Source organism: Fukomys damarensis, unplaced genomic scaffold (genome assembly GCF_012274545.1).
Source record: "Fukomys damarensis isolate Sample0158 unplaced genomic scaffold, DMR_v1.0_HiC HiC_scaffold_2, whole genome shotgun sequence".
NCBI lineage: Eukaryota > Metazoa > Chordata > Mammalia > Rodentia > Bathyergidae > Fukomys > Fukomys damarensis.
The window spans coordinates 60,013,618-60,034,901 of NW_022900914.1; the positions used below are offsets into that span (position 1 = coordinate 60,013,618).

The 21,284-nt window shown below is 40.3% G+C and overlaps 1 protein-coding gene across 2 annotated transcripts in view; it reads right to left on the minus strand.

Annotated features, from left to right (window-relative positions):
• Positions 1-1,653: 1,653 nt before the first annotated feature.
• St3gal5 (ST3 beta-galactoside alpha-2,3-sialyltransferase 5) overlaps positions 1,654-21,284 on the minus strand; it is a 33,641-nt gene continuing 14,010 nt past the window's right edge. The window contains exons 4-6 of one of the 2 annotated variants that reach the window (XM_010625678.3): positions 21,074-21,260; positions 19,761-19,919; positions 1,654-1,725 (exon numbers count right to left, since the gene is read on the minus strand). In XM_010625678.3, the coding sequence (XP_010623980.1) occupies positions 1,669-1,725; positions 19,761-19,919; positions 21,074-21,260 (403 nt within the window). In that variant the 3' untranslated portion in view covers positions 1,654-1,668. Of the gene's footprint in view, positions 1,726-10,383; positions 14,112-19,760; positions 19,920-21,073; positions 21,261-21,284 lie in introns of those variants that run through there. The other variant, XM_010625677.3, reaches the window with a different exon arrangement.

Sequence of the window (21,284 nt, forward strand, 5' to 3'; positions counted from 1 at the left end):
TACTTACAGTTTTAAACAAACAAACAAACAAACAAACCCAACAACCACCAAATTCTTTGTCCAGTGAAATTATCCTTCAAAAATGATGTCAAAGGGGCTGGGGATTTAGCTCAGTGGTTTGGCTGCCTGCCTCACAAGTTCAAGGTCCCAAGTTTGATCCCAGTACCAAAAGAAAAGAAGTCAAAGTAAGATTTTCTTGGCATCTGAGGGTTAGTAGCCAGTAGAACTGCTTTGCAAGTAATACCAGATGGAATTTTTTCAGCGGAAAGAAAAAATGACAGAGGTCAGAAATTTGGACTAAATAAGGCAAAGTGCCACAGAAGGAAGAAATAGAAGTAAAATAAGATCTCAGCTCATTCTTATTCTTAATGAATTCAGTGGTTCACTATGTTAGAGTAACAGCAGCAGCAATGTGTTTAGTGATCACCGCACCTAGCTAAATGAAATGAAGGACAGCAGTGATGGGAGGGGAACCAGGGAAGCTGGACCTGGATTAGTTGTTAATGTATGGTATACTCTAGGGCAACTAATAAAAAATGTAAAGAAAAAGTATAAGGTGATAAGCCAGGAGAGACAAGAAAACAGAATCCTAAGGTGGTCAGTTAAACTCAGACAAAGCAGGAAAAGAGAAGAAGATTTTTAAAAGTAAAGAATAAGTGCAGCAAAGAGAAGACAGTTGTAACATAGTAGGCGCCAATCCAATCATATTGAGTCACTAAATGGGAATAATTTAAGTAAACCAATTAAAAGAGACATTTGAATGGATCAAACAGTGGATAACATGCAGTTTATGATGAATTATATAAAGACAGATCAAAAGTAAAGGGATGGGGCTGGGGATTTAGCTCAGTGGTTCCACCACTTGCCGTGCAGGTGCAAGGTCCTGAGTTCGATCCCTGGTGTAAAAAAAAAAAAAAAAGTAAAGGGATGGAGAAAGATGAACAGTACTCTGCTGATATTAATAAAAATTAACAACAGAAATTTATTTTCTAATGGCTCTGGAAACTGAATCAGACAGCTATGTTAATTTCAGACAAAGCAAGTTTCAGAACAAGAGAAAACAAATGTTTCAAATCTCCCAAAAAACATAGTAATCCTTTCATGTAGGCACCTAGCAAGAGTGTCAAACTATGTGAAGCAAAAATGGAAGTGCAGGAAGAAAAGACAAATCTGCTATTTTACTTGGAGAGGTCCATGCCTCTCAGTAATGGATTGATTCAGAAAGGCAGAAAATCAGTGATTACATAGTGGAACTTAACATCACTATCTACTGTCTGGATCCAGTTGACATCTGTAGACTACTTCATCCAATGACGTAAGAACATACATTCTACCCAAATTTACACAGAATAGTCACCATGTTACAGACTGGCTACTTGTGTCCCTTCCAAACTCATAGGTCAAAGTTCCAGCAACCACATGGCTGTATTTGGAGATGAGGCCCCTAAGGAAGTAATCATGGTTAAATGAGACCATTAGGGTGGGACCTGATTCAATAGGCTTAGTGTCTTTCTGAGAAGAGACAGCAGAGGACTGTGACCATGTCTCCCTTTCCATTTGTGTGGTTGCACAGAGAAGAGGTCCAGAGAATACACAGCAAAAGGGGAGTCATCTGCAATGCAAGGCTCACCAGACTCCAACTTTGCTGGAACCTTGCTCTTGAGGTTTTCAGACTCCAGAACCATTAGAAAGTAAATTTCTGGCACAAGAACGTGAGTTCGATCCCTGGTACCAAAAAAAAAAAAAAAAAAGAAAGTAAATTTCTGTCATCAAGCCACCAAGCCTATGAAGTCTTATTATAGCAGCCTGAACAGCTTAAGGCACCAAGAAAGACCACATTCTGGGCAATGAGATATATTAAAACAATAGAAACCATGCAAAGTATGACCCTAGCCCACAGTGGATTGGAACAAGCCTTTACAGTGAGAGTTCTGGAGTTTAAATTCCACTGACTTCAGCCCAACCTGCTTTGCTGGGCTGGACTGGGCATAGCTGACTTTTTCAAATTTCTCTGTCTCTGTAGACAGACTCCAGGGGTGTAAAAGAAATTCTGTAGTTGTAGGGATCCAACAAAGCAAAGGAGCCAGTCTTTAGAGTGCAGCCATCCAAGAGCCAGCCAGCTTCTGTTACTATTCAGGGCCTGGAAACAGATTTCTGGCCCCAGGAGAGAGGGAACTGGGAAAGTGGCTCATGGCATGGCCTTGAAGACTCAGAGCTTCCTTTGGCCTGCCAGGGTCCTGTGCAGGAAGCTGCATGGAGACTTAGGTCTAGGGAACGATGTTGCTTCTGCTGACTGTGTGCACTTCTTAGAGTCTGCACATAAGAGTCCCCAAAGTAAGCAGCACCACCAGGCTACACTGGAGGAAGTTCCCAGTGTCCTTCACTGGCAGCTGTGCTCGGTCATTGTAGCAGCAGAATTTGCTGCATGTAGTCTCTAAGGTGCGGGAATACTTGCTGGAAGTGGGGTCCGGTCCAAGCAGCAGAAAGGACAGCTGAACCTATTCTGGGGCGGGAAGGGTGCATGGCAGGAAAGTTGGCCACATCTCAATGTGAAGAAGGTTGAATGACATTGATGTCTGACTTGCAGCACCTAAATGGCCACAAAGAGATGTCCTGGGAGGGCTGGGCATTTAGCTCAGTAGTTCTGCCACCTGTCTTGCAAGTGGAAAGTCCTGAGTTCAATCCCCAGTACAAAAAAAAAAAAAAAAAGGAGAGATATCCTGGGTTCTGCAAAGGTCACAGACAACTTCAGTGTGTTAAGGAGGACGAAGAGAACTTGAGCAATGTTTGTTTTTTTTTAATTTATTAATTTTATTGAGTTTATTGGTACATTTTAGGGATACAGTACAGTTACATTCATTGTTGGGATCATGTACCTCTACATGGGAAGTCTTGATTCTCATTTTTTCCCCTTACCTCTGCCCTCCCCTCACCCCCTCCTCCCCTTCCCATCTACAAACACTTTATTTTCATCTTTTCATTCTCTCACATTTTTTTCTTTTCCCTTTTTGTTCTTCCCCTACCCATCACACCTTCCCTGCACCTTTAGCTCCTTTCTTCCTATTTCTAAATGTCTAATGTAATCTTATTAGAATCTTATGCATTGTTGCAGAATATTCACACCAGGGAAACTATTTGGTATTTACACATGTGTGACTTATTTATTTCACTTAGGAGTATATCTTCAATATGTATCCATTTTCCTATGAATGAATCTATTTTCTCGTTCTTTATGGCTGAGTAATATTCCATTTTATAGAAAAAACCACAACTTCTTTATCCAGTTTCCAACGGATGGGCAAATAGGCTGTTTCCAAGATTTAGCTATTACAAACTGTGCCTTGAGCAATGTTTTTTTACAAAGGTTTCATTGAGATGTAATTCACGTCCACAGTTCAGTAGTTCTTAGTACACTCATAGACTTATACATCATCACTGCAATTAACTATTATTCAAAAACAAAACAAACCCAGCAGCTCCCAGCTACCACTCCGCATCTCCTCTAGGCTTAGTTGATCATTAATCTCCTTTTTTGTCTCTATAGATCCACTTATTCTAGATATTTCATAAAAATTGACATATAATATATATGATCCTTCTTTCACTTAGCATAATGTTTTCTAAGTTCATCCATCCTTTATCAGCATTTAATCCATTTTATGGCCACATAGTATTCCACCGTGTGGACAAACCACATTTTATTTATTCATTCATCGGTTGATGGACATGTGGATTATTTGTTTTTGGCTACTGTGAATAATGTCGCTATGAATATGTACCAGGTTTTTGCGTAGAAATGTTTTCATTTCTCTTGGCTATGCACTTAAGGATGGAATTGCTGATGTGGTTAATCTATACTGAACCATTTGTGAAACTGCTGTACAGCTTTTCAAGGCCGATTTCATTGTTTTACAACTCCGCAAGTCACACATTGTTGACACTTATTATTATCTGTCTTTCCTAATAAAGCCATCCTGTAGGTGTAAAGTGGTACCTCACTGCAGTGTTGACTTACAATTCTCTCATGGCTGATGCTATTGAACATCTCTTTGTGAGCTTTGGCTATTTGTATCTCTTCGTTGGAGAAGTATCTATTCAGATCCTTTGATAACTTTTAAGTTGGGCTATTTTTATGATTGAGTTGTAATCATTCTATATATATTTCAGGTGCAAATTCTTTATCAAACATGCAATTTGCAAAAAAAGGCTCCCATTCTATAGAATGCCCCCGCCCCTTTGGTACCAGGGATCAAACTGAGGTCCCTGCACTTGCGAGGCGGGCGGCGGAACCACTGAGCTAAATCCCTGGACCCCCTTTTCCCTTTCTTGATGCACAGAAGATTTAAATTATGAGGAATAATTTATCTCTTTTTTTTGTTGTTCATGCTTTTAGTGTCATATTTAAGAATACAATGCCAAATCCGAGGTCATGATTTGCCAGTAAGCTTTTTCCTGTGAGTTTTATGGCTTTAATTTTGTTATAGGTCCTCAGTCCATTTTGAGTTAGTTTTTGTGTACAGCATGAGATCTCTACCAACCTTTGTCCTTTTGCTTGAGGAAATCCAATTGTTCCAGCACCGTTTGCAGAGGGGACCATTCTTTCTTCATTGGGTCCACCTGGCATACTGATGAAATTTCATTGGCCACACATGAGGGGGTTTATTTCCAGCCCCTAAGTCCTATTCCTTGCTGTCTGTAGTCATTCTCTGGCCAGTCCCACACTGTTTTTATTACTGTTACTTTGTAGAAAGCTTTTAATTGAGAAGAGTAAATACTGCATCTTGATTTTTCTTTTTTAAAGATTACTTTGGATACTTGGGTTTTCTTGTATTTCCACATGTATTTTTGGAGGAACTTGCCTATTATTGCAAACTGGCAGTCAAAATTTTTGTAGGAATTACACTGAATTTATAGATCAATTTTGGATTATAGTAATCTTAATATTAAATTTTTGGATCTATGAACATGAGATATCTTACCATTTTTTAAGGTCATTTAAAAACTTTCAACAATGTTTTATAATTTTTTAAGTATAAATTCTGGACTTCTTTTGTTGTACATATATTAAACTATTGTATTCATTATGATGCTCTTCCAAATGGAAATGTTCCTCAATTTCATTTTGATTTGTTCACAGAACCCCAAATTACATTTCTATCATTGATTTTTGCACACTGACCTTGTATCTTGCAAACTTGTACTCTTTTATTAGTTTAGTCCTTTTTTGTGGATTCCTTAGTATTTTCAGTGTATAAGATCAAATTATCTGCAAATGGGACCATTGTGCTTCTTCCTTTTCAGTGTGGTTGGCTTTCCTTGTTTTCTTCTCTTGCCTAGTTGCCCTGGCCAGACTCTAGGGCCATGTTGACTAGATGTGGTAGGAGCAGACATCTTTTTGTCTTACTCCTGATCTTTGGGTAAAAGCATTTTATCTTTCAGTGAACACCCATTAGCTGTAGCCTCTTCCCAGATTCCCTTTATCTGGATGAGGAAATGGAGGTCTTCATTGGAAGCATTCTGTCAGCGTGGCCAGCTAGGAGGAGGCAATGTCCTGCAGAAAGTGGACTGGAGACTTAAGGGGAGTCCTCACTACAGATTTGATTTGAGTGTGAGAATAAGAAAAGGCCTTATCAAGGGGGTAGTTTGACCCCTGGACATGGATCTCCCAGGAAGTGATCACAGAGAGAAAAGGAGAAAAGAAAGATTCAAGGACAGAGACATGTGAAGAGGAAGGGAGCCCAGAGAGAAGGGTCTGAGAAGGAGGAGATCCAGCTGATGCAGAATGAGAGAAGCGGCTCAGCCGCTGGACCCCTGCGGAGTAGCAGGTCAGACTCGCCTCAGCAAACCTAACAGCCGCGCACACAGCTTCCCCACGCCAGGTGGCGCTGCGGACCACCTAACAACCACACTTGGCTCTTCTGGTTTTCTTTTCATTGAAGAGAAATTAATGTGAGCCAAGAGCCTGGTAAGGCCTTATTTAACAGATAAGAAACCAGAAGAGGGACTGTGGCTTGCCCCAAGCATGCAGGAGCATTGAGGCAGAGATAGGGCTGCCTCCTGGCTCCTGTCCTCCCTGATTTATCCACCAGTCACCTTCCAGAGAATGATCTAGTACAGCAGGATCCCGATCAGAAGGGAGCGTGTTGGGTTGAGAGGCCCACCAAGCACCCGGTCAGTGTGCGGTGAAATGCACTTCCTTGGTTTTCCCTTCCTGCAACCCTAACATCTACCTTGGTCAAATTTGTTAGACTTCTTTCCCCTGTAGACTGAACTTCCAGGACGATGTACCTGGAGTCCGTCTTGTTTGCAGCCTATCATCAGGCTCCAGCTGAGGCTCTCTAAAGTGGTCAGAATTAAAGCTGGCCATGCAAGCGGGAAACAGTGGTATACACCTGTAAGCCTAGCACTTTGGGAGGTTGAGGCAGGAGGATTGCAAATTCAAGTCCCACCTGGGCAACTTAACAAAAGCCTGTCCCACAATTAAAAAAACAAAAAACAAAAAACTTTAGTGGTATTGATCCTCAATACCACTAAAGTAAACAAACAAGCAAAGGTGGCCATGCTGGTAGGGCAGGAAGGAGCCAGCCCTGGGAGTCGGTGCTTAGCAGTATCTAAAATACATCTAGGAGTGTTTGTCTAGAATCGTGGGCAGATAATCAACTGTTTTCTGAGTTTGCACAAGTGGTGTTCAGAATAGAATGGCCTGCCAGAACCACAGAACTGAGTGTCCTCCAGAAGGGCCCACTTGGTCTCATTTCCATATCTCAGGACTTGGTGTATTTAGTGTGTGTGAAAATAAAGCCATCCCTGCATTTAATTTTATTTCTCAGTTTGGGAAATGTGGGGTACATCTGCAGTAGATAGGTCTCAAAGGGCATTTGTCCTGTTCTCCAGAGACCACTGAGCCAGACAATGACAACACAGTGGGACCCACAAGCTGATGGGTGACAAGTAGCCAGTGTGCCATTCTTTGGACACATTGACTTTGGATTGTGTCCTGTAGGACCAACACTTCAAAATACCTCCCTCTCCTCTCTTGCAACTGGTTGCATCTTGCTATCCGAGGGTTTGAGTGTTCCCAGTGTGTAGTGAGGACAGTTGCTGGCTACTGGAATGCAAGTTTGTTACCAATGGAGGCCACCAATCTCTTTACTTGAATAGAGACTGCCAGAAAAGGCATGGGGATGAAAAAATGACCTAAATACACGTTCTTTGTTTCTATTTCCTATTTCAGTGTTAAGTGATGTATAAAATTTTGCTGTATTTTTTTGAGAGTACTCAAGATTAGGTGTTAGGAAGGAAATAGAGACTCTGACCAACAAGAACAAGGCCACAGGCTTCAGATCTTCTGAAAACCATCATCTGAAACCTACTGTCTTCCTGAAGAGGGAGGGTCCATTTTGGCTGGGGAAAAGCTAAACCAATATACAGGACAGGAAATGAGCAAGGGGAGAGGGAAAGAGAGAGCAGAACTGATTCTTCATGCAGAGAGGTCTGGGGAAAATTCTGGAGACATTCTGAAGTAGCTGTAGGTTGAGATAAAAGTGTTCCACCACTAAAAGTGACTCCAAATGTCTTGGGATAAATCCTTTTAAAACATAAGTCATGAGGAACAAATATATAAAATAAAGAATATGGCAAGCATATGTCCAGAGGCAAAATCAGGAATTCTGGTTGGCTGGCTGGTTGGGCAGAGGCTGTGTGCCTCTTCCAGATGAGAAGCGCCAGGCTAACGTGCTTGGACCCAGCAGGAACTGCTTGTCTGGAAGCAAGAGACTGGGCCAGTTGATTTCTCCATTCCCTGTCCGTCTTCTGTGTGATGAACAGTGGCTATGATGGCAGAGTTGGGGAGTTTAGCAAGGGAACAAAGGCTTTGACCCTTTCGAACACTCCTTAGCTGGCTCCCTGGGATCACATTGTTCACCATGCTCTTAAGCACAGGGCAAGTATGCAGGTGGGAGTGACATAGATGAACCACAGGCACAGGAGGGAGAGGGAAAGGCCACTGAAAAAACATAACACCCAACCATTTGAGTCCAAGACTCTTGGTTTAAGTTAGAATCTAGTTTCATTTATGTGTGTGTGTGTGTGTGTGTGTGCATGCACCTATGTGCAACCTGTGAGATGTGGTCTGAATGTTTGTGCCCCACTTTCCCAATCCATACATTGACACTAACCTCCAATGTGACAGTGTTAGACAGTGGGACCTTTCGAACATGGTTAGGAAATAAGGATGGAGCACTCACAACTAGGATTAGTGCCCTTGCAGAGAAGGTGTCAGAGAGCTCCTATGTGCCCGCACCATGTAAGGATACAGCAAAAAGCCAGGAAGTGGATCCTCACCACTCAAGTTTGCCAACCCTTTATCTTGGACTTCTCAGTCTCTAGAAGAGGGACAAATAAATTTCTGTAGTTTACAAGCCACCAGCCTATGGTGATTTTTTAGCAGCTGGAATGAACTAAGACAGCGTGTGTGTGTGATTTTGAACTCACTCACTCCTCATGCTAAATATCATATTGGAGGATCAGGCAACAGTGTAACAAAATCCACAGTCAACAAATCTTTTGTCCATCACACTTTAAGAGAGCACTATATAATTACAAATTATCAGATCTTTAGTAATTACCATCTTTTAAAAATAATCTTTATTAAATAAGCAATGAGTGGCAAAAAACCAGCAGAGCAATGTTATTCAATGCAAGAATATTCTGTTGCTCTCCAAATCCCAAATAATAAACTCACTACAATGGCTTTGAATATAGAACAGAGGTTCTGATTCAGGAGCTCCCGTTAGAGTCTAAAACTCCAGCCTACACCCTGGTATATATATACTAGAATGCTCTTGGCAAGGTGAGGTGCACACACATTTTATAAACTTCAGCAGTTTTTTGAAATGGATGGTTATATGTACAGTCATTAAATGTACAGATTTTGGCACATTCTTTTAAAATATGACTTAACTAGGAAAATCACACGTATAAAAAGTGATTGCATTCATTAACCACATTCCATTCCTCTACCCAGGATTCTTAGAATCCTCAACCCAGAACCTAGACCCCAGAGCTCTTCATTATGTTCATTCTCAGACCATCTCCTGCCCATTTTTCACTTTCACTGAAGATGTAAAATCAAAATATATCTGCTAAGTGCCACCACAGGCAAGGCCTTGTTATAGGTGCGGTCGGTGGAATAAAGCATAAAGTTGCCACTAAAGGGTTCATATCTTCATTCCTAGAATTCTTATTTTCTTAGCACTGATAGTTTTTTCTACTCCAACGATCAGTCAGGTAAGAGTTGATGTGAAACCACTTTTTTTGTTTGCCTACTGTTCTTGATCAGCCTTAATTGGCTCTCATCACATATGCTTACCTTTAGGCAACTGTCATGATTGTACTAGTGTTTGACAATTCAGGGTGTGGTCTTTCTTGTCATGGACCTAATGTTTTAAATGAACTTGTCATTAATGTCAACTTTATTGGAGATTTCTTCATAAGCCAGGCAAGAAAATATGGAGTGTAAACACATTGCTCTTGTAGAACTTCCAGGTTTTTAGTGCATAACAGTGTCCTTCTGATTCACACTTTAATTTCCTGTGGTTTCAGTTACCTGGGGTTAACCATGATTGGGAATGGTTCCAACCATTCCCATGAAATGGAAAATTCCAGAAATTAGGTGACTCATACATTTAAAATAGCTTTTATTACAGTATAAGAATTATTGTTGATTTTAAAGAATTGTTTCTAATTTATAAACATTATTATAGATACAGGAAAAAAACCCCAGGATACTGTATATATAGGGCTTAGTACTCTCCATGGCCCCAGATCTCTGCCGGGGTCTTGGAATACAAGCCCTGCAGATTAGGAGGCATTTGTACAGCTATTAGAATGGCTGCCGTGAAGTATCTACTGAATGGTCAGTTTCTTTATTCTTTCTGGAAATTCATGTTTTTACATCTGCAGCTCCACAAAGGCTGTAACCATCGCCAGTTCTGGATGGCAGCCTGGCACCAGTGTGAGACTTGACATTCACTTCTTCCAGACAGAAGAAAAATTCATCAACTTGTCTTCCTTCCTACATGGTTTATTGGGCACAACTCTCTGGAAAATTTTTTAAAAAGTTACAACTAAAAGTATTGCATATTGGTGCATGATATTATTCTAATATGGTCATATTTCTTCCTTGTTAAATGGATTGCAATTCATTGTTAGTAATCAGTCAAATCTAATTATTCAGATAATGAAAATTAAGCTACTAAGACTGTAATTTCATTTTGGAGAATTTTTTAGTCAATAAAATGATGTGTGTTTGTGTGTGTAATAAACAGTCCTCCTTCACAATTTAGTTGTCTATTGTTTGTTGGAGGTAAAGAGTTAACCAGATAAATAACTTGCTTCATAAATGCAAATCCATGCTGTGCAAAATGACGTAGGAACGTGAGAAAGGAGAGAATAATCAGGAGGTTGGGCCAGGGGGTTCTGCCCTCGAGAGGCAAAGGTGGGAAGTGGCATGTTTGTGTGTGGCATCTGCTGTCCTCTCATCTGAGAGCTGAGTGTGTGTTCATCAGGGTAGCCCTCTGCAGAGTGTCAGTGCTCTGGAAGAAGGTCCTTGTCCCATGAGTCACAACACAGGGTCCTTTGATTGAGGAAGTGTTTTGTTACAATGTTTGTATGAAGAGAAGGCTCAAGGGCCCACAGTTGTTTTCTATGCACAAGTGTATATTAAAAGCTTACTTCTTTCCAAGACGAATTCAGTTAAATTCTTTCTCAGCTGGACTCACTGATGTGTTACAAAGAACGGATGGAAATGTAACTTACACTTGGATGGTCTACACCTGACAAGGACAATATTCATTGCATTCTTTAATCTTCCTACAATGCTGGTCTAAAAGTTTCTTGAGAAAGTTAAAGCCAAATTTTATAATCCCCTTTATATGTAATCTTATGGTTTAGGTCTAAAATGTTCCCTAACAAGTCTGTGTGAAGAGGTAGGGCTTTCAGGTTGATTGGGCCATGGAGGTACTGTGCTCATCAGTAGATTAATTCATGGATGAGCTCATGGCTGAATGTGCTGTTAGGAGGTGGGGCCCAGGACTTAGGTCACTTGGGGTCTGCCTCCGGAGGGCACATCTCTCTCTGGGTTTTATGTTCTGCTGCCTGGCTGTTATGGGTTGAGCAATTTTTCTCTGCATTCTACCACCCCATTTCTGTCTTGGAGCCAGCTCACCACAAACTAAACTCTTTGAAACCATGAGCCAAAATAAATCTTTTCCCCTTTAAGTGGTATATAACAGGTATCTTGTCCCAGCAATGAAAAGTGGCTAATATATCTAGCATGGGACCAGAGTGCTGGGTTAGAAGGGAGCCAAATCAAAGTGATACTTAGGCTTAGAAGTCTTTAGCATCCTAGACTATAGTCTGACCATTGCTTTTTTCTGTTATAATCAAGGCCACCTTTGCCACTCAGCCCATCATTCAACAAGGAAAGTTCAGTCATAAAAACTGGTTTGAAAGCTTATTTTAACTAACAGATCCAACAAATGAGAAAAGCCCTTCAATCTGTGGAAACAGACATTTCCAATGCCTTGCTCTTGGGGACATGTGACACAAAATGATCCATGAGAAAAGTAAGGCAAGATCTGGACTACCTGAAATTGTTTTGTAAGATCCTAGTTCAACTTTGTCTAAATACATGGACATCCCATGTCCATGAAGCATTCATCCCAGTCCCAGAAGCATTTCCGAAGGTCACCTAGGTTCCTCAAGAGGGTCGTCTCCATAGGAAAAACCAGCAAACTAAAACTCTAGAATGTAGAGGATGTCTAGTCCACTCAATGCCATCTGTGTAAGAGGGGCATGCATTTGCACTGTTAGGATGAGAGTGCAACCTGTTACTGCAGCCCAACCTTAGGACATTCTGAGATGCCAAGAAAAGGTCTGTTTTCAGAAAAGCAGGTGTCAGAGCACCAAAACAGGGGGGGAACAAAGTAGGTATTTCCAACAAAAATGCTAAAGTGTTAGAAGCCCTGAAAGATGATCTTGGGTCAACCCTTGTAAGACTGGTGGGTTCCATCCAAGGTCTAAAAGTTTATTCCTTATTTACTTATTTAGGGCATGTACTTACTGCCCGTGAGGAGGTAGCATTTGAGAGGTGTGCACAAAACATAAGGATGCAAAAGTGGGCCATGCAGAGGAGGGGCTGGGACGAGAGTAGGCCTGGCCATTGCTGGAAGCTGACCAAGTACAGGCCTAAGCTTCATGCTTCCCAGCAGCCTGGCCCGGCAGGAGGGACCCGAGTCCGCAGGTACCAGTGAAGAGGTGTCCCATATAAAGACAGTTTTCTGAGAAAGTTTCAACCGATGTTATTATTATTAAAACATGTGGGCTTTCCCAATTAATCCTAAGGGCTGAGGGGTGGGCCCAGGGCCAGATGGTGCCATCCAAGCCCAACCTGAGCTACAGGGAAACTGAACCATCTTCCTGAATCTCAATTTTCCAAATGAAGCCATATACCTAGTGAGACTTTTTGAATACTTTCTTTTAAACAAATCATCTTTTACAGTAGAACCCAAAATCCAGGCAAAATTTTATGAAAAGATACCATAGAAATACTATTTGGCTCTACGAGCCACTCTGAGCCAGAGCCCAGAGGCCTGGAGACGGAGGCCCACTAAGTGGGTGCCATGACTGGTCACAGCCACAGGTCAGCGCTGCTAGACCGTGGGCAGCAGGGCTGCAGGAGAGAGAGAGATGATGGAGAGACTGGGGTGGGGGTGGGGCAGCACAGACCTGATCTGAGACCAAGCTGGTTCCTGGGTCTGCAGCTGTCTGGATTCAAGAATCTTGCCAGGAGGGCTCTACTGAGCAGCAACATACAAAGGCAACGTTTTAGGTAGACTTGGAAACTTCTTTTCTTAAAATAAATACTCAAATTAAGACTACAGGGCTCCTCAAAAGCTTTTATTATTCTTTTTCTATTTTTTTTTTCCTGCACCAGCACATGGCTTGGTACACACTGCCAGGTAGGCATTTAAAAATCTAGGTTTTTTAAAAAATAAGCAATTTATAACACTGGGAGGATTGCATTTCAGTATTTCAAAAAATGTGGTTATTCCTGGAAAGGGTTTATTCCTCTTGACTCTGGAAAGAGAGGTTTTGTTCTCATCTTTTCAGCCACCTCAGACAGTGGCACATCTAGATAACACTTAAATGCTTTGGAAGGGTGATAAAAAAATTCTCAAGAAATTCAAGAGCCTTCACAATTGCTGGGAAGACATGGCTTCTGCAGCCTAGGGCAGCTTCACAGTACTCGGGGATACCTCCCCTGCCGGATTCGGATTCTGGGAGTCCTTGGCAGAGGACAGACTAACGGGTGGGGGTAGGGGGTCCTTGAACTTGTCCAACTGGCTCCAGGCCTCCCACAGCTGCCAGTGGTTTAGCAATTGGAAGCCTCCTTGGGCTCCCGGAGTGGCGAGGACCAATCAGGCATTCAGGGCCATCATCAAAGGGAAGCTTCCTTCTCCTTCCACTTCATTACCTGGTATTCGATGTACGCACTACATGGACAGAGTTCTCACCAATTAAATCTTAAAATAAATTTCTTAAAATAAACATCACTCCATACAATTCTCCTAGAAAAGTCTTTCCAACTCTATTCTTCAATGTAACTTACAAAATGTGCAAAAAACAAGCACTCTCTCCAAATAAATAAAAAAGTGGGAAGAGCTAAACTCTTTGTTTTCTTTAAATTAAAAGTTTAAAACACCAGCTGCACTTCAAAGTATTTGCAGGATGAAATGCATCCAGAAGATGATTCAGAACAGCTGGCGGTCCCTGCTACAGTTCCGAGCGGTCCGCCCTGCTCAGAGTTCACGCTGGATGCCCCCGCTGAGATCTGTCACCACGCCCTCACCGACCAGCTTCTGGAGGAACTTGGTCTCCGTGGTCACGTTGTGCATTGTCTGCCAGTTCATGGCAGCCATGCACAGATTGTCAAAGTAGTGCAAAGGCATTCTGGGTTGACTGAGGTCATATCCAAAACCTGCCAAGCTCACCTCATCACACAGATGTGTGGCTAAAACCACGGCAATAATGCCCATTGTGGGGACGTTCTGAAAAAGAACAAAGACCAACATTAAAAAGTTTTAACATAATTTGCTGCTTTGCAGGTACTGGATATGCTATGCAGTCATACAAGCTGCATTGGGGGCTCTAATTTTATACATCATGTAATTTTACCTATCAATTTTAAAGCCTCACACTCCATGCAGGTCAGAAATCTCTTTTTTTTTCTTTTAAATTGAATTTATTGGTACATTCTAGGTAGACAGTACAGTTACATTCATTACTGGGATCTTGTACCTTTACATGCCAGGTCTTGGGTCTCATTTTTTTACCCTTGTCCCCACCCTCCCTTTACCCCCTCTTCCCCTCCCCATCTTCAAACACTTTAATTCCATTTTTACATTTTCTCATATTTTTTTCCTTTTCCTTTGTTCCCCTTTCCCTATCCCTCTCACTGTCCCTACACCTTCGGTCCTTTTCTTCCTATTTCATGTTACTAATTTCCCATTAGGATCTTGAGTACTATTTTAGTTCTTCACACCAGAGAAACTATTCGGTATTTGCATATGAGTGACTTATTTATTTCACTTAGGAGTATATCCTCAAAATGTACCCATTTACTTATGAATGAATCTACTTTCTCATTCTTTATGGCTGAGTAGTATTCCATTTTATCCAGTTTCCAACTGATGGGCAGATGGGCTGTTTCCAAGTTTTAGCTATTACAAACTGTGCTGCTATAAACATGGGTGCGCATACTTCTCTGTGATATGATTCTTTTAAATCTTTTGGAAAGATACCCAACAGAGGGATGGCTGGGTCAAATGGAACCTCTAATCCTAGCTCTTTGAGATATCTCCATATTGACTTCCATAGTGGTTGCACCAGTCTGCACTCCCATCAACAATGGAGAAGGGTTCCTTTCTCCCCACAACTGCACCAACATTTGTTATTGTGTGATTTCTTGATAGCAGCCATTCTTTGTGGGGTAAGGTGAAATCTCAGTGTTGTTTTCATCTTCATCTCTCTAATGACCAGTGATGTGGAGCACTTTTTCATATATTTACTTGCTGCTTTTATTTGTCTGAGAAATGTCTGTTCATTTCAGATGCCCATTTTAGAATTGGGTCTTTATATTTGGGGGGCTGATTGTTTTGAGTTCTTTATATATTTTAAATAATAGTCCTTTGTCTGAGGAGCAGCTGGTAAAAAGTTTTTCCCACATTGTAGGTTGTCTCTTAGTTCTGTTGATGGTTTCTTTTGCAGTGCAGAAGCTTTTTAATAAGATGAGATCCCAGTTGTTGATTCTTTCTGCTAGTTCCTGTGCTACTGAGGATTTGTTCATAGTCTTTTCCTATGCCAATGTCTTCCAGAGTTCTGCCTAACTTATCTTCCAGCAAGTTTAGCGTTTCTGTTTTAATATTTAGATCTTTAATCCACTTGGATTTTAATTCAGTGCGTGGTGACAGATAAGGGTCTAGTTTTTGCAGGTTGAGATCCAGTTTTTCCAACACCATTTATTAAAGAGGCTATCTTTCCTCCAGTGGGGACTGTCACCTCCTTTGTCAAAGATGAGGTAGCTGAGTGCATCTGGAGTTGTTTTTGTATCTTCCAATCTGTTCCACGGATCCTCAGGTCTGTTTCTTTGTCAGTACCATGCTGATTTTATCACAGTGGCTTTGTAGGATAGTTTCAAATTGGGAATTGTTATACCCGCTGCCATGTGTCTGTTGCCTAGGATGGCTTTTGCTATTCTACATCTCTTCTGGTTCCAAATGAATTTGTGGATTCTTCTTTGTAGTTCTGTGAAGTATAATGTTGGGATTTCAATTGGCATTGCACTGAATTTGTATAGCAGTTATGGTAGTATGGCCATTTTCACTATGTTGATTCTTCCTACCCAGGAGCAGGGAACATCTTTCCATTTTCTTATATCCTCCTCGATCTCTTTTTTCAGAGTGCTGCAGTTTTCAGGGTAGAGGTCTTTTGCTTTTTTTGTTAGATTGATTCCCAGATACTTCATTTTTTGGGGTGCTATTGTGAAAGGAATTGTTTCCCTAATTTCTTTCTCAGTGAGTCTGTTATTTGTGTACAAGAAGGTTGTTGATTTTTGGGTGTTGACCTTGTATCCAGCTACTCTGCTAAAAGTGTCAATTAAGTCTAGAAGTCTTTTGGTGGAGTTTTTTGGGTCTTCAATGTAGAGTATCATATCATCAGCAAATAATGACAGTTTAACTTCTTCCTTTCCTATCTTTATTGCTTTAATTTCTTTCTCTTGTCTAATTGCTATGGCTAATGTTTCCAGAACTATATCGAAAAGGAGTGGTGATAGTGGGCATCCTTGTCTTGTTCCTGATTTTAACATGAAAGTTTTTAGTTTTTGGCCATTTAATATGATGTTGACTGTTGGCTTATCATAGATAGCCTTTATTAAGTTGAGACATAGACCATCTATTCCAACTTTTTGCACAGTTTTTATCATGAATGGGTGTTGAATTTTGTCAAATGCTTTTTTCTGCATCTATTGAAAGGATCCTGTGCTTCTTGTCCTTTACTTTGTTAATATAGTATATTATATTTATTGATTTATGTATGTTGAACCATCCTTGCATCCCTGGAATAAATCCAACTTGGCGAGGATGTATAATCTTCTTGGTGATCCTCTGTATTCTGTTTGCTAGTATCTTATTGAGGATTTTTGCATCTATATTCATTAAGGAGATTGGCCTTAATTAAGGAGATTCTCTTTTTTAGTTACATCTTTCCCAGGTTTGGGAATCAAAGTGATATTTGCTTCCAGGAATGAATTTGGAAGTATTGCTTCTCTTTCAATTTCATTGAAAAGTCTGAAGAGTAATGGCAGTAGATCTTCTCTAAATGTCTTATAAAATTCAGCAGTGAATCCATCAGGACCCGGGCTTTTCTTTGTTGGTAAGTTTTTAATTACATTTTCAATTTCACTGATTGTGATTGGGGTGTTTAAAATGTTTTTATCTTCGTTCAACTTTGGTAATTCATAAGTATGTAGAAATCTGTCCATTTCTTTTGTATTGTGCATTTTATTAGAGTACAGGTTCTCATAGTATTCTCTGGATTTCTGTGGGATCTGTTGTGACTTCGCCTTTTTCATTCCTAATTGCATGAATCTGAGCCTTTTCTTTCCTTTTTTTGATAAGGTTTGCTAAGGGTTTATCAATTTTATTTATTATTTCAATAAACCAACTCTTCGATTCATTTTTGTATCATTTTCTTAGTTTCCATTGCATTGATTTCTGCTCTAATCTTTATAATTTCCTCTCTTGTTTGAGTTTTGGGTTTTTCTTGCTCTTGTTTTTCTAGGAGTGTAAGAGTCATTGTTAGGTTGTTTATTTGAGCTTGCTCTGTTTTCCTAATGTGGGCATTCAGTGCTATGAATTTTCCACGTAGAACTGCTTTCATTGTGTCCCATAGATTCCTGTATGTTTTATTGGCATTTTCATTTATTTGTAAAAACTGTCTGATTTCTTCTTTAATTTCCTCTGTGATCCACTAATTGTTCAGGAGAGTGTTGTTCAATTTCCATGTGTTTGTGAAGTTGCTACGGTTTCTTATGCTATTGATCTCCAGCTTTATTGCACTGTGATCTGATAATATACAGGGAATAACTTCAACTCTTTTGCATTTATTCAAACCTGTTTTGTGAGCTATTATGTGATCTTGGAGAATGACCCATGTGCAGCTGAAAAGAATATATATTCTGATTTTGTGGGGTGGAACACTCTATAGACGTCTAATAAGTCCCTACGTTCAAAAGCTTGGTTCAGTTCTAGTATTTCATTGTTGATTGTTTGCCTAGATGATCTGTCTATTTGTGATAGTGGGGTATTCAGATCCCCCACTACAATTGTATTAGTGGTTATGTGGTTTTTCATGTTACTTAATATTTGCTTTATATAGTTGGGGGCATTTATATTTGGTGCATGTATGTTTATGATTGTCATTTCTTCCTCTTGGATTGTTCCCTTTACAAGGATGTAGTGGCCTTCTTTGTCTCTCTTAATCAGTTTTGGTTTGAAGTTTGCTTTGTCTGCGAATAAGACTGCTACCCCTGCCTTTTTCTGGGCTCCTGTTGCCTATAGAATTGTTTTCCATCCTTTCACTTTCAGTCTATGGGCTTTTTTGTACTAGGTGTGTTTCTTGTATACAACATGGATTTTGCTTCTTAATCCATTCTGCCAATCTATTTCTCTTGATTGGTTAATTGAGGCCACTGACATTGCCAGTTATAACTGATATGTACTGACTTATTATTGTCATGTTATTGTCCTTTTATTGACTCTTTTTTTATTTTTTTGTTATCTCCTTTTAGTTTCTTGCCTTGACTATTTGATTTGCTCTGTTGGGCCTCCTGGTGTTGTGATCTTCATTGTCTTTTTCTAGGATATTGTTTAAAATTCTTTGTAGTGCTGGTTTAGTATTCATGAAGTTTCTCAAGTGTTTTTTGTCATGGAAATATCTTATTTCTCCATCCATTTTGAAAGAGTTTTGCAGGATACATCAGTCTAGGCTGTAGGTTTTCTTTTAGGACTTGAAATACCTCACTCCAGGCTCTCCTTGACCTGAGGGTTTGTGTTGAAAAGTCTGCTGTGATTCTGATAGGCTTTCCTTCGCATGTGATTTGTTTCTTTTCTCTTTCTGCTTGTAGTATTTTGTTCTTCTGTTGGGTTTCAGGGAACTTGATTATTATATGTCTAGGTATGGTCAGAAATCTCTTAATGGGGTCTGAGATGTGAATACTTTATTTTTTAATTTTTAAATTTTTTCAGATGTGAATACTTTTGACAAACCCTCAAGGGACAACCTGAGGTTGTATTCTTCTTATGCTAAGCTTTAGTGCTCTAAGGTGTTCTTTCTTAAGCTTCCACCCACTGGCCTTGTTTTGTGGACACGGGTCTAGCTATGGCATTCAGACCAGGAAGCCACAGGTATGGAATAAAGGCATCACCATTCTGCCACCTGGTGGCAGTATCTGCTAATTGCAGGCTAGTAATTTAAAGTCATGGACAACCCAAAGCACAAAGATTCTCACCTAAGGCTAAAAATTAAAACCCATGGGGAATCTTAGAATTTCCCATTATATGCTGGGTGTGGTGATGCAGGAGGCTGAGGAAGGAGGATCACTGCGAGTCTGAGACCAGCCTGGGCTACACAGTGAGTTCAAGGCCAGGCTAAACTACATAGTGAAACTCTGTCTCAAAACAGTAAAATAAAATAATTAAATTAAATTAAATTCCCAGTGTAGGATCTAGTCATCAACTGAAAACACTGCTCTAGAAGACTGACTTTATTTAACATCATCTATAAAGTAACCATAAACATGAAATCTCACCTGAGTAAACCATAGAGTTAAAATGTAAAGAACTGTTCAGACCAACAAAGTACCTTTCTGTGTCCTGCAGTTAAACAGTCCTGGAGTAAGAATACTTTAATTAACATCTTGGTGACCTAAGTGTCATTGTGCTGACTACACCAAAGAGCACAGGCACAGGGAGAAGCTAATTAAACCATGAAGAGCCCCAAGCCAAGGTGCAGAGGGATGAACACACATGGGTGTCTAATTGATGCTCTGGGTTCAGCTGAGCCTCCATGAATTGGGAATACGACTCCCTTTGGACATAGAGAAGAATACAGTTAACTTCGAGTAGTGACACAAATACCTTATCTCGGCCCCAGAATCTTGACCGAGGCTCTGAGTACTGAAGGATGTCAAAGGCAGTCTCTTTGATAATAATTGGATTCAAAATCCTGAAGTGTTTTGGTGGTAGTGGGATTTTTTCTGCCACCTGTTTCCAAAAGAAGAGTCGGATCCAAAATGGCTAAGGAAAGAAAGCAAATAATCATTAGGGAGCATTATAAAGTTCTCCGGTCAGCAGAGGATTAGAAAGCATTCCCTGATAACTAGATCAAGGTCACGGGCACAACCCCACATAACCCTGTGCCTAGTATTTTCCAGCACAGTCATTAAGATCTGTGGAAATCTAGCACCTCAGTTTAAAAAGTAACTCTGAAAGATGCAATTTACAGAGGTGGCATTGGACAAGGAAAGAAATTATAGAACCAGTTCTTGTTTGTTTGTGGAAGAAATTTTTCAGGAAGACTTTTTTAGGATTACAGCTATCATTTTGCCCAAAGAATGGGTCCAACTGAAAGGTGTTAAATGCTGTGAGTGCCCTGCCAGATGGGCCTCACCTTGCACCCTCTCTCCATTGACTTTATTTCCTAATCCTATAAGGTTGCTAGGCAACTGATTATAAATCACTCTCTCTGTGCTTCATTTTCCCACTAGAACATCTACCCAGTGAAAACCCAGAAGATCACAACCTGTACAGAGTCAAGCTTTGGAGATGTAAACTCTCTATCACACAGAGATTATGTGAAAAGTCTAGTATGTCCTGGGAGTTAAAAAATGCACATACACTCCTCCACAGCTGGGTGCTGAAATTTATTTCAATACAGTGGGTGGAACTATACAGTAATGTAATTGATTACTGTAGACTAACAGAAGGAAGATGACCAAATGAGGGCTACAGCTTCCACATCTGCCCCCCTGGAATGCTATGAATCTACTCCAACAGAAGGACCACTGACTAAAGGATTTTGGAGAAGGTCTTTGGGGTTTTATATATATTTTAAAGATAATGGCTTACATTTATCCAAGTAAATCTCATTTCTGGAACTAATCAAAAGCCATGCAAATCCAAGTCTGGAGGATAAGGTGATGACCAACCTCAATAATAGAAGTTGATATTCCCACTGAGTAATGATCACCATTTTTACATGTGGCTCTAAGGTTCTGAAACCAATTCGCAGCAAGGAGTTCTGAGGGATTTCTAAAATGAGGGTAGTTATTGGAAAAACAACATAAAAGCATGTATTCCATTGTATATGCTTTAAAAACAAAAGCCTGTGAACATAATTAAAGATCATTTTTTAACAAGGGACACTTGATGGATGAATTTTTAGTGCTTACCAAGGTTTCATTTTTTATCATTGCTTGAAGCCATTTGAAATCAACACTCTTAAATAGAACAGTGACAAACAAGTCGTTGGCATAATATTCAGCATCAGACAGTGGTGCACCCTCTGGGTAGGTCATCCTTATGGTAGTTTTATTTCCAACATGCTCGGAATAGCCCTCGACTGGTGCACTATTTAACCTATTTAAATAAACAGGAAAAGGA